Below are 13086 nucleotides of genomic sequence, written 5' to 3' on the forward strand. Positions count from 1 at the left end.
TACTTGTGCCGGAAAGAGAGTGATCACCCCGCATGGTGCTACAAGGGGGTATTTTGGGTAGGGGAGTTCTTTTAACAGAGGAGAAAACGATGTGGTCCTACATGCTGAGGGGAAACATCACAAACTAGGGGAGAAGTTTAAAGCACAGGGAAGATAAGTGAGAAGTAGGAGGGAATTGGATCAAGAAATGAAAAAACAAAATTAATTCGAGAAGGAGAGAGATATTTTTTACTATCAGATGAAACGTGGGCATTTAAGCCTTGACCTTGTATGTTGAATATCCTGCTTTGAAGAGTCTCAAGTTTATCTGTGATGGATTCATCCCACCTAAGAATAATGCAATATTATTTCCCTAGTCCTACTTGTGAAAAAGAACAGTAGGAAAAATGGGACCTCTTTGTACCAAGATTTACTGAGTGCTTAATGTGCTAGACACTGGGATACAGAGATAAATATGGCCGTGAAGAGTCCACAATCTGGTAAGAGAGCTAGGACTGTAAATAAATAATTCAAAACAGTATGAGTGTTGCCACAATGCAAACAAACACGAGGTAGGAGGTGGTCACAAGGAATGGAAGAGCCAGCCCAGCCCTGTCCACTAGGGTAGACTGCAACTCCATGTCACTGGAAAGACTTTAGAATTTCAAGTCTTGGTCATAGAGAGAGAGTTTACACTTGGTCTTGTTTCAAACAAACAAACAGACAAAAGGCAAGTTAAAAAAAAAAAAAAAAAAGATAAACCTCATAGAAAGGACATCCCTCTTCAACACTGCCCTGAGATGAATGCACCACCAGTCGATTTCTCTTTGCCTTTTTCATGAGAAGAGTCAGGAACAATTGCACAATAAAACAAAGAATGCTTTTAAGTCTTATCTTGATGGGAAATGAATCAATTTAATTAGACTTAGATTCAAGCACGCTTAAAGAAAGAAAACTTTTAACTGCATTAAAGAACCTGCATTATAGTTACACTTCTAAGGCTGCTCTAAGTTTCCCTTAGTCTAAGAAGGGTTTGAAGTGTCATCCCTAGCACAACCTTTCACCTGCTTTCTCTCCTACCCACAATATCATGCCATCGTCACAGGAGTGGCTATAAAATGCCTGTCACTATACTAGGAGCTACAGATGCAGGAGGAAACATGTCTGATACTTCACCAGAACTGACATTATAGATGAGGCCAGGTCACACAGTTGAACCATGTACTCCAACTGAGAAATGTCTTCGAATCAGGAGTGAATTTAATTCATCAACACTTACCAATCACATACTGTGCATTTGGCCCTGTGCTTGCGGAGGCGGCAGGGGCTGGAATGGGATTAGGGAGCTTACGTAACTTCAGGGATCCTCTCGGTCTCCCCAGCCTTGATAGGGGGCACATTTATTCTTCTTGAGGGGAGACATCTTGGCCGCAAGTACAATTCTTGAACAGGTCGGGGGCAGCACTTTTACATAGAGAGCTAGCGACCCTGCCAAAAGATTTTCTCATGCTTATGATAGCACTGCCATCAAGAAGAATCATAAAAGGGTTTGATGAAAACTCTAAACAATAGATGGTGAGGCTGACAGACAATTCAGCCTTCCTGTGTGTAATATATAATTCTATGTACCTGCTCCCCTCAATGGTGATTACTTGGGAACAAAAGACTGCAATATGCACGACAATTCAAACATTATGTAATTTAAACTTAAGAAAGCAAATACAGGCAAGAAAAAAAACACAAAAGAATGTAATTGTTTAAAAATTTTATTTAAACTGAGAACCAAGAATGTCAGTAATATGAACTGATAGAAATTTAAAGCACCTAGCAAATGCCTGACAGCTGAGCTGATCCGGGTTCACAGCCTGGCAACAAAGTTCTGTGTCCTGACAAAGGAAATCTCTTATCGGAGTGTCTCTAACATGCTTATCAATGGTAGGCCCTCAAATACTGTCGGACAAATGCTTGCTGTTAGAACCTTCCATTCTATTCATTTAACTCTACAACACATCCCTAAAACCTTATTGCCCTTAACCCCATGACTTGATATTAAATTCGACTTTAGCAGGTCACTCTCTGCTTTATGAATAGTCGTTTTTCTTGGCTCCTATGAATAAGGCCCTAACTGGAATCTCCACGCTATCTGTCCTAGAAATGTCTCTTGATTTCGTCATCTTTGCTCCACTTGGAACAGCCCCTCCTTCCCACGTGAGGCAGCTGCCCTCAATCTGTTCTTCTGTTCTTTCTTCTACCTTGTTTTGTTGCAGCAGGTGACAGCCGGTGGCCGTGGTTAACCCTTCACGTCGCTGGGCTAGTAAACAACAGGTTCTCAGCTCAGGTAGCACCAGAACCACCCAAGGAGGTTCTGAAAAGCACCATGTCCAGGCCCCAGCCCTGAACAATTAAATCAGAACGCGAGGTCTGTAGTCCAGGCATCTGAACTCTAAATGCTGCCTGTTGATTCAAACACAAGGTTGAAAACGTCGATACCAAACTCACCAAGCATTCCAGGCAGAGGAAAGGTTTTGTGCTACTAGATGGCCATGAGAAGGAAAGCCATGGCGGCCACGGAACACAACATCCATCAGTCCCTTTAGCAAGGTTGTTCCTAACCCAGTCCTGCAGATCCCCCTTTACGACCTCCCAGTGCCCATTAAAATATCTAGAAATCCACAAGTTATCCCCCTGCTATCTACTGCTATCTTAGCAGAGTGTGACAAAAGAGGAAGACACAGGTTAAATCACTTCATAAAGAGCTGGCTGGTCATATCTAACCTGAGGCAAGAGGCAGAGCTCCAGAAAGACACACAAGACTAGCATAAAACTGGTCTAATAGACCAAAAGAAAAGTCAAGCCCAAAGATAAGAAGTCATATAAATCCTCAAGCAGGAGAGGCACTGAAAAACTATTTGCTAAATGAATGCAAAAGCAGGCAGTTCAGGATACGAATTACCAATAATGCCACTAGAGAAGAGTAAAGATTAAAAGTGAATTCTGGTCTTCACCCAGCCCTGCTGGAGGAAGGCAAAGATTCAAACCTGCAGACTAACAGGAAAAAGAAGACCAGGCTGCTGGGGTTGGGGAGAAGAGGTGAAGGTTCTGTATTATTTTTATGCCAACACCTTAAACCTTCTGTTTGTTCCCTTCCTGTCCTCTGCTGAACAGGAAGGATTGGAGGACAAGAAATGCTTTACTGGATAAAAAGCAGAAACAAAGCCTAGTACCTGCACTGTGCTCAGCGTGGTACTTAAAGTTGTCAAGACATGGGTTTTCTGTGAGGCATCTACTACTTCTCTGTCCCACTCCACCCCAACATGTAGGTGATTCCCTTACCAAATATGCAACATTTCTGAAAAGTTTAGACAAGAAGGAAGAAAACCAAACTTGGGTGGAATTGCATACTTTTTTAAAGCTCCCTCATCAGATTGAAACTCTCTGAATTTGAACATAAATGTAAGTTAAATCATAAAGTATTAAAATTACACTAAATTTTAAAATAAATTACTCAGGCACCAATTAACTTATTGAGCAAGTTTGCATCTATAGCTTCTTAATCTTTATGAAAACTCAGTTAATAACCCACTAAAACTTAAATAATTCTGTACCCTAATTTCTGTCTGTTTATGAGAAAAATGTTGACACAATAATAAATTAGCTATGTTCTTCGGATTTAAGATTCCTCCATAGGGTTGAGCCAATACAGAAAACAATCATATTCTGAAAAGAAGCTGAAAGAAATAAAAAAAGTTGGTGAATATTCTAAGAAACTACATCCTGTGTCATTTTCTGAGTTTCTTTCAAGAGTTTTTACTTCTGGTTTTTGTCTGTTTTTAAAAACCATCTTTACAGGCTCCTGGGAATAAAAGCTAGAACTACACTAGGACAAACCTCTCCAAACATATTTGTTTGTTTCTAGACTTGGTATACTGCCAAACCCACCATTTACTCTCTCATTCTCTCATTTACTCTTGATGCTGGGGGACTCCAAGCAGGCAAGAAGCAACAGGATTTAGAGGCTGTTGCATGCAAAAACCTTGTCCTCATATCAGAAAAACTGAAGACTTGCTTGCATTCATGGACAAAATGCCTACGTCAAATTCTGCAACAGTTTTGAGCAATATTCCTGGGAAGAATTCTGGGCACTTTCCAACACAGTTTACGTATGTACTTGCCATACACGAGACTGACTAGGTTAAATGTAACATTAGAAATATTTAAATATACCTATTTTGGAATTAAGGATCCAACGGCTATGAAACTAAATAAACAAATGTTCTCATTTGCTATAATAACGTAAAATTTTGAATTCACATCTCCCACTTTTCCTGATTTTCCATCATCCAACCATATCTTTGTTAGCGTTACTGTTGCCAATAAAGAACAACTACATACCCACCCACACTCAGGCACTGTGTTAAGACAAATCTGAGTCCTTCTCTTCAAGAGTATGTGGATCGCACTCTTCTATGATATACCAAAAACATGGAAAATGACACAAGAGCGGATAATAAGAGATAGCTGGGTTCAAACAAGGGAGGAATCAAAACACTCAAACAGTGAAGAGTTCGTAGCAGTAGAGCTGAATTGTGAAGGACCCAGAATTTGCCAGAGCAGGGAGTCCAAGGCAAGGGTGACTGCCTTAGCCAAGGCACACAGGAAGTAAAGTACAAACTCTGCTCAGGGGATAATGGCAGTCACACTTAGAAAAACAGAGAATTTGTATATAAGATGAATCCTTGGATGAACGTATCATGTTTTATTTTATCCCTGAACCCCTGGCACTCAGCACTGTGCTGACAACATAACCGTGCCTCAACAAACTTCCACGGAAAGAAAAATCCTCTGTGCTGGGTATTGGCTAATCAGGCTACAGAGGTATATTAAGACCTTGAATTCAACGATAACAACCTTACCCTTGACCCAGCAGCTCCGCTGGTAGGAATTCAGGCCACAACAGCTTGCTGGTCTACTCATTAAAATCACTCTGCTCCTCTCTCCCTGGCTGCACTCACCTGGCAAAGAAGCAACCTGGCTACACCCAAGCATCTCCAGGCTGAATCCAGCTAGAGAAAAACAACTGCGCTTACCATTTCCCTTTAGATTTGACCACAAGGCAAAAATGCAAAAATGGACACAGCTCAACCCTAGTGACTTCCGTGCACTCCCCAGTAGGTTCACTTTCCAAAAGGACCACTCACTTCTCTTTCACCTTCCTCCCCACCCCTTCCTCCCCTGCCCTGCCTGATGTCTTTGGGAAAATAGAAGCAATGGGGCCAGAACTCCCTCTTCTTTACCCACTGCACCCACTGCCCTCCTGCCTGCCTTGATGCCCATGTCAAGGTGGGGCTGGACCTTCCCTGGTGGCATCAAAAGCCAAACTCCCCACCTGTGCTTCTGTCCGTCACTCTCCCTTCAAGCCACCCAACCCGACTTCTTTCACCTATGGTGCTTAGATACTGCTCAGGGAGGGCACTGGACTCCAGGCTGTCAAATCCAGTGGTCTGTCCATTCACCGGTCTTTCTGTATTGGATCTCTCAGCACTTCTCAACTGGCACAACCATTCCTGTCTTGACATGTAAACTTCTCTTGGCTTCTAGGACCAGCTTCTACTACCACTTCCCCCGTTGCTACCCCTGCCTCTCAGCAGCTCCTTCTCACCCTACCCTGCAGGCTCCACCATGCCCCAGTGTGGCTCTGCCTGGGCCACCTCTTCCCATGTGCACACTCTCCCCTAACTGACCCCAACCAGGCCTGTGTTTGAAATACCATGTGCAGGCCAACGGCTCTGAAAGCTCTCTCCACACATCTCTCCACATCGGGTGGGCCAGTCATCATTCCCTACCCTTCCTCAGGAATGCCCTCTTCCCCCACTCAATCCAATCTTTCCCTTCCTTCAGGCCATGCTCAAGTCCTAACTTCTCCAGGAAAATAAAAACCTTCCAATGACTTCACAGCCACACTGATCTCTCCCCTTTTCAGGCTTCCTAAAGCATTGCAACAGTCTGCAGCTCAGGATTTATTACTTAATTACAGACATTCTTTAATTGTTCCCTAAATGCCTACTTCCTATTGTGCAAATCCTTTCCCCTCAACTAGGTTTAAGGTTCTGAACAATTCAAGCATTCTTTTTCTTGTACCTGGTTCTGAACCACAATGGTGACGTCCAATAATTATCAGTTCTTTGGTTGCAAACAAAAATAATTTTTTTATAAAGTAAGAACCAAAACTCATGCACTATTTTAGTGTGCTCATCTGAGAAAAACCCGGAAGTTATTTGGCAAATCACAAATAATTTTTTTAATTTTTCTTTGTCTAGAATCACCATGAGGAAAACACATTTGGAAAAGCAGAGCTGAATGTGTAAAAGTTCCTATCAATGAAGTCCTCAAAACTTTTAAAACTTAAAATATCGAGCAGCATTTCATATAAAGCATAGGAACATAATTTGTATTTCCAACAAAAATATTAAATGCAGGGAAATTTTTATTCAATTTATGTGTTAAAATTATAGATGCAATTTAATATTTCAAATCAAAAGTCTACAAGAAATACTGGGAACAAATGTAGTCAAGCCACAGACTTCTGCCAGACCTCTCTTGGTAAGCACAGCTATGGAAATGAGCGTGATAGTCGAAAGGTCAGAGCTTTAGGCTACAGTGAAATCCAGTTCACCTACTAAATAGAAATTCTTCATTATTTAAAAACCAGATCCTATCCTATCCTCATCATTCTCCCAATCTCATCAATCAATTTTCCTCCTTGCAGCCACATCACAACTCAGCTGAAAACACGTGGCCACATCTAAAGGCTAAAAGCTGAATCAAGGGAGCCTGTCTGTCCTTGACTTGGCCCCTACAGCCTCCCCTCTGACCGCTCTGGGCACTGGACACTTGCCCTTGACATTCCAGCAACACCAACTGCAAAGCGTCATAACCGGACAGTGCCCTCTCCAAACCCATGGGCACGCAGAGGTCCCCCACTTCCAACCCCTCATGTCCTCCCCTTGTCCCCTCACAGTTTTCCTCACAGTTACCTTTCTCTTCTTTCCAAAACTGCCTCAGGATCCTCACATCCTCAATTCCACCAACTGTGCCCATGACAGCCTTGGTTGCTCTCCTCATGTGTACCCAGGTAACAGAACATTTACCATTCTGTTCTGAGACTTATTCATGAATTTTTCTCCCCAAATACCCATAAGTTCTTGGAGAAAAAAAGACCATGGTTTTACATTCTGTAGTGAATTACATAGCATCTCCCAAAAAGATATGTCCAAGTCCTAACCTTTGAATGTGATGTTATTTGGAAACGGGGTCTTTGGAGATATAATTAAGCAAATGATCTTGACTGAGATGTGATCATCGTGGACTTAGGGTGAACCCTAAATTCAGTGGCTGGTGTCCTTAGAAGAGAAAGGAGAGGATTGGAGATACCCAGGGATGAAGGCCATGTGAAGATAGAGGCAGAGACTGGAGTCATGCTGCCACAAGCCAAGGAACACCGGAAGCTGAAAGAAGGATGAATTCTCCCCTACAGTCCTCCGAGGGAGCATGGCCCTGCTGACACCCTCATTTTGGGTTTGTGGCCTCCAGAACTGTGAGACAATAATTTTGTTGTTTCAAGCCACCAAGTTTGTGGTAATTTGCAGGGGCCCCAGGAACGAACACATAGTCCAAACCTTAGCACACTACGTACTACCCAGGGACCACTCAACTAAGCCTGTGTTGAACTAGGATAATGAAGGCAAAGGGGAAAGATGAGAAAGCTTCTGAACCGCAGGGCAAGAATCTGGGACATGGACCCAGCAGCTAATTCACTATGAGAACTTAGGCAAGTCACTCATCTACAGTGACTCTCTGATTACCTAACTAAAATAAGGAAACTGGCCCATAAGACCCTCAACCAGGCCTGACATACCTTGAACCCACTTCATCCAGAACCACAGCTTTAATTGGTCCTTAAATACATTACACCTTCCTCCCATGCACTCAATAAATTTTATTACTTTTATTTTCATCAAAAGAGTGTTCAGATACAAAAAGAAAACTGGATTAAGATAATATTTCAAAGGCACTTATATTTTAATCAATCATGAAAAATTTAGTAAAATAGTTTCACTGATAATATGCAAAAACGCAATTTTCTACCACATAACCTATTTTTTTCTGCAAAGCAAAATCAACAATTTACAAGTAGTTGATCTAATCCAGCTGGAATTGTTGACATTTTTACGTCAGAGAAACCGGACCTAAACATGAATCAACTTAAGCACCACTCACTGACCCAGCCAGGAGGAAGAGGACCTAAATGTTTGTAAGGTCACTGCATGATGACTCATTTTTGCACAAGGGACTTCTCCAACACTGGGGTTTTTCTCCACTTAACTCAGACTGTAATTAAGGTCCCATGCCCAAAATTTCCACTTCAAAGAATCTGGCTAAGAAATAAATACAACTGCTGCCCCCACCAAATGGTACAGTGTTGGTAAAGGAGTGAAGCAAAACAAAAACTATTTCATCCATCTTCATGCCTCCATAAACAGAAAATCGCACACACACACACAGTTTTCATGTGTTAAATGTTTCCTAATTTTAAAAAAAATGGAAATGAAGAGTAAACAAAGGTGTTAGTAATGATATTTACACCTATCCAGCCTGTACATTCTCCTGCTGAAATTGGGTTAAATTAAAAACCGTATTTTAAGTGTTTTCATAGATCATGCTGCGGCCCTGGCCTTCATGTTTTTATAGTGGCAGCCTTGATTCTTTTTTAGGAAACCAACCAAAACAACACAGAGGAACACGAAGCCAGGGACTCATATTTCAGTTTAACAAAATACCCATTAGAAACACTTAGACTTAAAACTTTTCCAATTCCAATTCATCGTTCAGAAAACAAAATCAACAGTCAATGGGGCCAACTGTTCTGCTAGAATTGGCAGAACGACGCCTGCAAAACTGGACCGTGAATCCTAGCACCAAGTGAGTTACCAAAAGTTTTCCTTCTACGTAGAAACTCAATCCGAAAATGAAAAGTCCCTCCAGTTGGAAAGCACCACAAACCAAGTTTTCAATTCCAAAGTTCTTGGCTTTTAAATATGAGCTTTCATACCCATGGAAATGGGACTGGAAGGTAGGTGTGCAACTTAACCTCTAATGTTTCTAGCCCTTAATAACAACTCTTCGGAGGTGCTCTTTAACTGTAATAAAACTAGGCTAGCAAAATGCAAAGGAATAGTCCCGGAGTTTGGGGGGTCACATGCAGGGGCGTTCCAAGTCCTTGCGTCTGCAAACTACCATCTAAGTGTAACTTAATTTGCACAGAAGCAGAAGGACTGGCACGTCAAATCGAGCACTGTGTTTTCTGGAATCTCAAGCCCAGGATGAATGATAACTCCACCGACTGCATGTTTACTTGCATCCTCACGTGGCACCGCGCAGCCACAGAAGCGCTGAGCCCTGGACTGCGCTGGGCGCGCCCGGGGAACCCGAAAACTTTACTTTGCAAACTAGCGGAGGTAGGAGGCAGCTCGGAGGCAGATTCGCTTGCCTTCCCCCGAACTGCACCCATGCCAAGCACACAAGGGCTCCCCCAGCACCGCCCCCCCACCTGCAGCTTCATTCACACAAAGGCGCGTGGGTGCCCGAGGACCCTCTCCAAAGTTGAGCAGAGGGAAGCGAGGGGATCAGAAAGAGCCGGGGGTGGGGGGAAAGGACCGGGTGTCCCGTGGGCTACTCACAGGGTGACCGTGCGGTTGGGCAGCGTGTCCGGGGGCAGGACCTGCGCGAGCTCCAGGCTGCTGCACACCACCTTGCCCTCGGCGGCGCCCGCCGCCCTGCCGGCCCCTCGGGGTCGCCCGTCGTGCTTGCAGCCGGGGGGTAGCGCAGTGGCGGCGCCGCCTCCCAGCAGCGCGAGCAGCGCGAGCGGCAGCAGCAGCGGCGGCGGCGGCGGCGGCGCGCGGCCCCGCGGGTACCGGGGCGGCTCCATGCTGCGGGCCCGGCTGCGGGCCGGGGCCTGCGAGCCGAGCGGCGGCGCACTGGCCTAGCGGGCCGCCCCGGCGCCCGGGCGGGCAGGGGCGCTGCGCGGGCCCGGAGGCGCCTGGAGCCTCCCGGCGGCCGGGAGACTGGCCCTCCTAGGCGCCGGCATGCTCCTTTGTCCGCGGCGGCTGAGCTCGGCCTCTGGGGAGCCGCGGGGTCACGGACGCACGGGTCCCAGCGCCGCTCTACGGCCCGGCGGGAGCACTGCCGCCGCCGCCGCCGCCACCTCCCCCCCTGGCCGGGGCCCGCGGCGGCTCCTCCCCGCCCGCCGGCCGCCCACGCCCCTTCCCTCCGCCTGCGACTCCGCTCCCGCTCCCTCTCGCCCGCCCGGCTGGGGCAGGAGGCGCGCGCTCCCGGGACCTGCCCGACCGACTCTGGACCCCGCGCGCGCCCGGCCACCACCGCGGGCCGGCAGTTAGAAGCGAGCCCGGGGGAGGACGGTAGCTCTTGCAAAGGGCGGAGAAAAGTTCTAGTCCAAACTCCAGGCGCGGTGGCCACTCTGCCGCACGTTTCCCCTCGCCGCCGGCGCCCTCCAGACAAAGCCGCCCTGTGCGCCCCTGGGGACCGCCCATTCCGCCCGAGGAGCCCAGGCCCCGAGGACAGAGTGGGAAGAGGAGCAGTGCTGGTAACCCTTGGCCAACAACCCCAGGGGGAAAGTGCCCGAGACCAAGTGCCGTGAAAAGAATCGCCTTCTCACCTCACTGCGTACTCATTTGTTCCAAATACACCAGAGCCAGGAAACAGGTTCCACTCCAATAACGTGAACTCTGAAGTTTTTTCTGGCCTTCAGCAAACTACAGTTACGGTTCCTGCACAGGATGCATGGAGGCCTCCCTGCAATGGCCCCTTTGAAGGAAATTTCTCTCTGACGTCCAAAGGTACCTCAGATGTTTACCAGTTTGAGCAATAGTTAGCAAACCGGTCAAGGAACCCCCCCCCCCCGAATCCATTACTTTATCTAAGATTGCCAGACCTGCCCTAATATTTGCAAGTTCAGTGCCTATTTACCCTACGTTTAAAAATTTATGAGGAATATATGAAGCTAACAAATAAGATATGTTCTATTCTCCTACCTTGAAAAATGTACCTTCATAACAACCTGGAAGGCCAAGTTCATAAGCAGAATTCTCAGATACCTTGGAGTTGCACCCTGAAATATGGCAGGTAGGAGAGAGCCAGATCCCAGCCCTTCCCCTGTAGACCCTCACCCCATTTGCTTTCTGTGCCCAGCGCCACCGAAGAACAAGAGGAGCTTTCAGCACCTGTGTGTAGACACCCTAGCCCACCCAACCTCGCTCTGTCCACACCTTCAAACAACCGCCCTTGAGCTACCCCTCAGGCCCAGGACTGTGCATCCGGGTTATTTGGTTCTCCACTGGGAGGACGATTCTGGGAAGACACTGCCTCAGGGCCTGAAAGTGGCCTTGGGAATTTCAGTCAGGGAATTCCAGGGTCCTGAGTCCTGTAGAGACACTCTAAAGTAGAAAGGCCACGGGGCTCTGGGTGTTGACTCTGTAGTTTTTTACCCCATGAGGAGGAGAGTCAGGTTTGTGTCCTCTAAAATGGAGACCCTGAACAGGGGTTATTTTTGCCTGGCTCTAAGGGTGGTACTGCCTAAGGCCCCTATAAAGTTTGTCTTAGGGACCAACTTCCAGGAAATCTATCTGGTTAGAACTTCCGAAATGGTAAGTAAATGGCCTCCATCTACCATACACTATTATATTATATTTGAATGGCAGTTCATTTGATCAACACTTGTTGGGATTCAACTATATAAACCCAACAGCGTCCAGCGCTGAGTACTAATACATTCTGTGGTGATAGAATTGTTTTAGATCTGTGCTGTCCAATATGGTGGCCACATGTGGCTATAGCACTTGGAATGTGGCTAGTGTGCGTAATAAGTAAGTTTTTCATTTTATGTCATGTTAATTGGTTTACATTTGGATTGAAATGCCTCATGGCTACCCCGTGGTGTTGAACAGTTCAAGTCTGGATGCTATGCTAGATAGAAAAAGTGGGAGATGATTACCACCATTAGTAGTTTTAAATCTATAAATAACTTTAGACGGCAAACTGGTGCCTCTATGTTAAGGTGGGTAAAATTGTTCATATTTCTCTTGCATTTATCTGAAAAATTATTATTCCCTAACAAAATCATCACCATCATCATCTGTTTTTTAATAAAGATAAAAACTTCTTACTACAGATTGAGCATCCCTAATCCAAAAATTTAAAATCCAAAATGCTCCAGAATTCAAAATGTTTCGAGCACCAAGTGATCCCCACAAATGGAAAATTCCACACCTACCTCATGTGATGGGTCACAGTCAAAACACAGGCACACAACACACAGTTTATTCAGCATCCCCAAAGGAAGAAAGACCCTCCCAGCCCCCGTAAGCTGCAATATATCTTTTCAACACATGCCCAGATTCTTCCACACAAGTGTACCCATGAAGGGTAGTAAAGTGGCCTGTCTGCTGGCCGGATGTGCCAATAGTGGATTCCCCGAGATGCCCCACATGGGGCCAAGACCTACATGCATTACTCACTGTGGTTTTTGTTTTTTTAGGGTTTGTTGTTGTTCTTGTTGTTTTTGGCTTATTCTTTGCTTTGTGGTATAAACATATTGTTGAAAATGTCAAAAAGGCCTGAATATACTCCTATGGGTAACAATGATAGGAAAAAGCAGCAGCATATATATTTACCTATATAGCAAAGAAACTCAAGCTGTTGGAGAGACTGGACAGCAGTTTAAGTGTGAAACATTTTATAAAAGGGTGTGATGTAGGAATGACCACCGTGTATGACCTGAAGAAATAGATAAACTGTTGAAGTTCTATGCTGAAAGTGATGAACAGAGATTAATGAAAGATAGGAAAACATTTTGCATAAAAGCTAAAAATGAAGATCTCAATTGTATATTGAAAGATTGCATCTGTCAGTATTGCAGGGAACAAATGCCACTTAATGGTATGCTGATCATGAAACAAGCACAGATCTATCACGATTAACTGAAAATTAAAGGAAACTGTGAATATTCAACAGGCTGGTCACAGAAATTTAAGA

The 13086-nt window shown here is 45.2% G+C and overlaps 1 protein-coding gene across 1 annotated transcript in view; it reads right to left on the bottom strand.

Moving 5' to 3' along the window:
- The window catches only part of ADGRA3 (adhesion G protein-coupled receptor A3), a 112100-nt gene extending 101838 nt beyond the window's left edge, over nt 1-10262 (bottom strand). The window contains exon 1 of the mRNA XM_045550457.1: nt 9717-10262. Coding sequence (XP_045406413.1) covers nt 9717-9964 — 248 coding nt within the window. The 5' untranslated portion in view covers nt 9965-10262. The remainder of the gene's footprint in view (nt 1-9716) is intronic.
- Between the last annotated feature and the right edge of the window lie 2824 nt (nt 10263-13086).

This window comes from Lemur catta, chromosome 4 (genome assembly GCF_020740605.2).
Source record: "Lemur catta isolate mLemCat1 chromosome 4, mLemCat1.pri, whole genome shotgun sequence".
NCBI lineage: Eukaryota > Metazoa > Chordata > Mammalia > Primates > Lemuridae > Lemur > Lemur catta.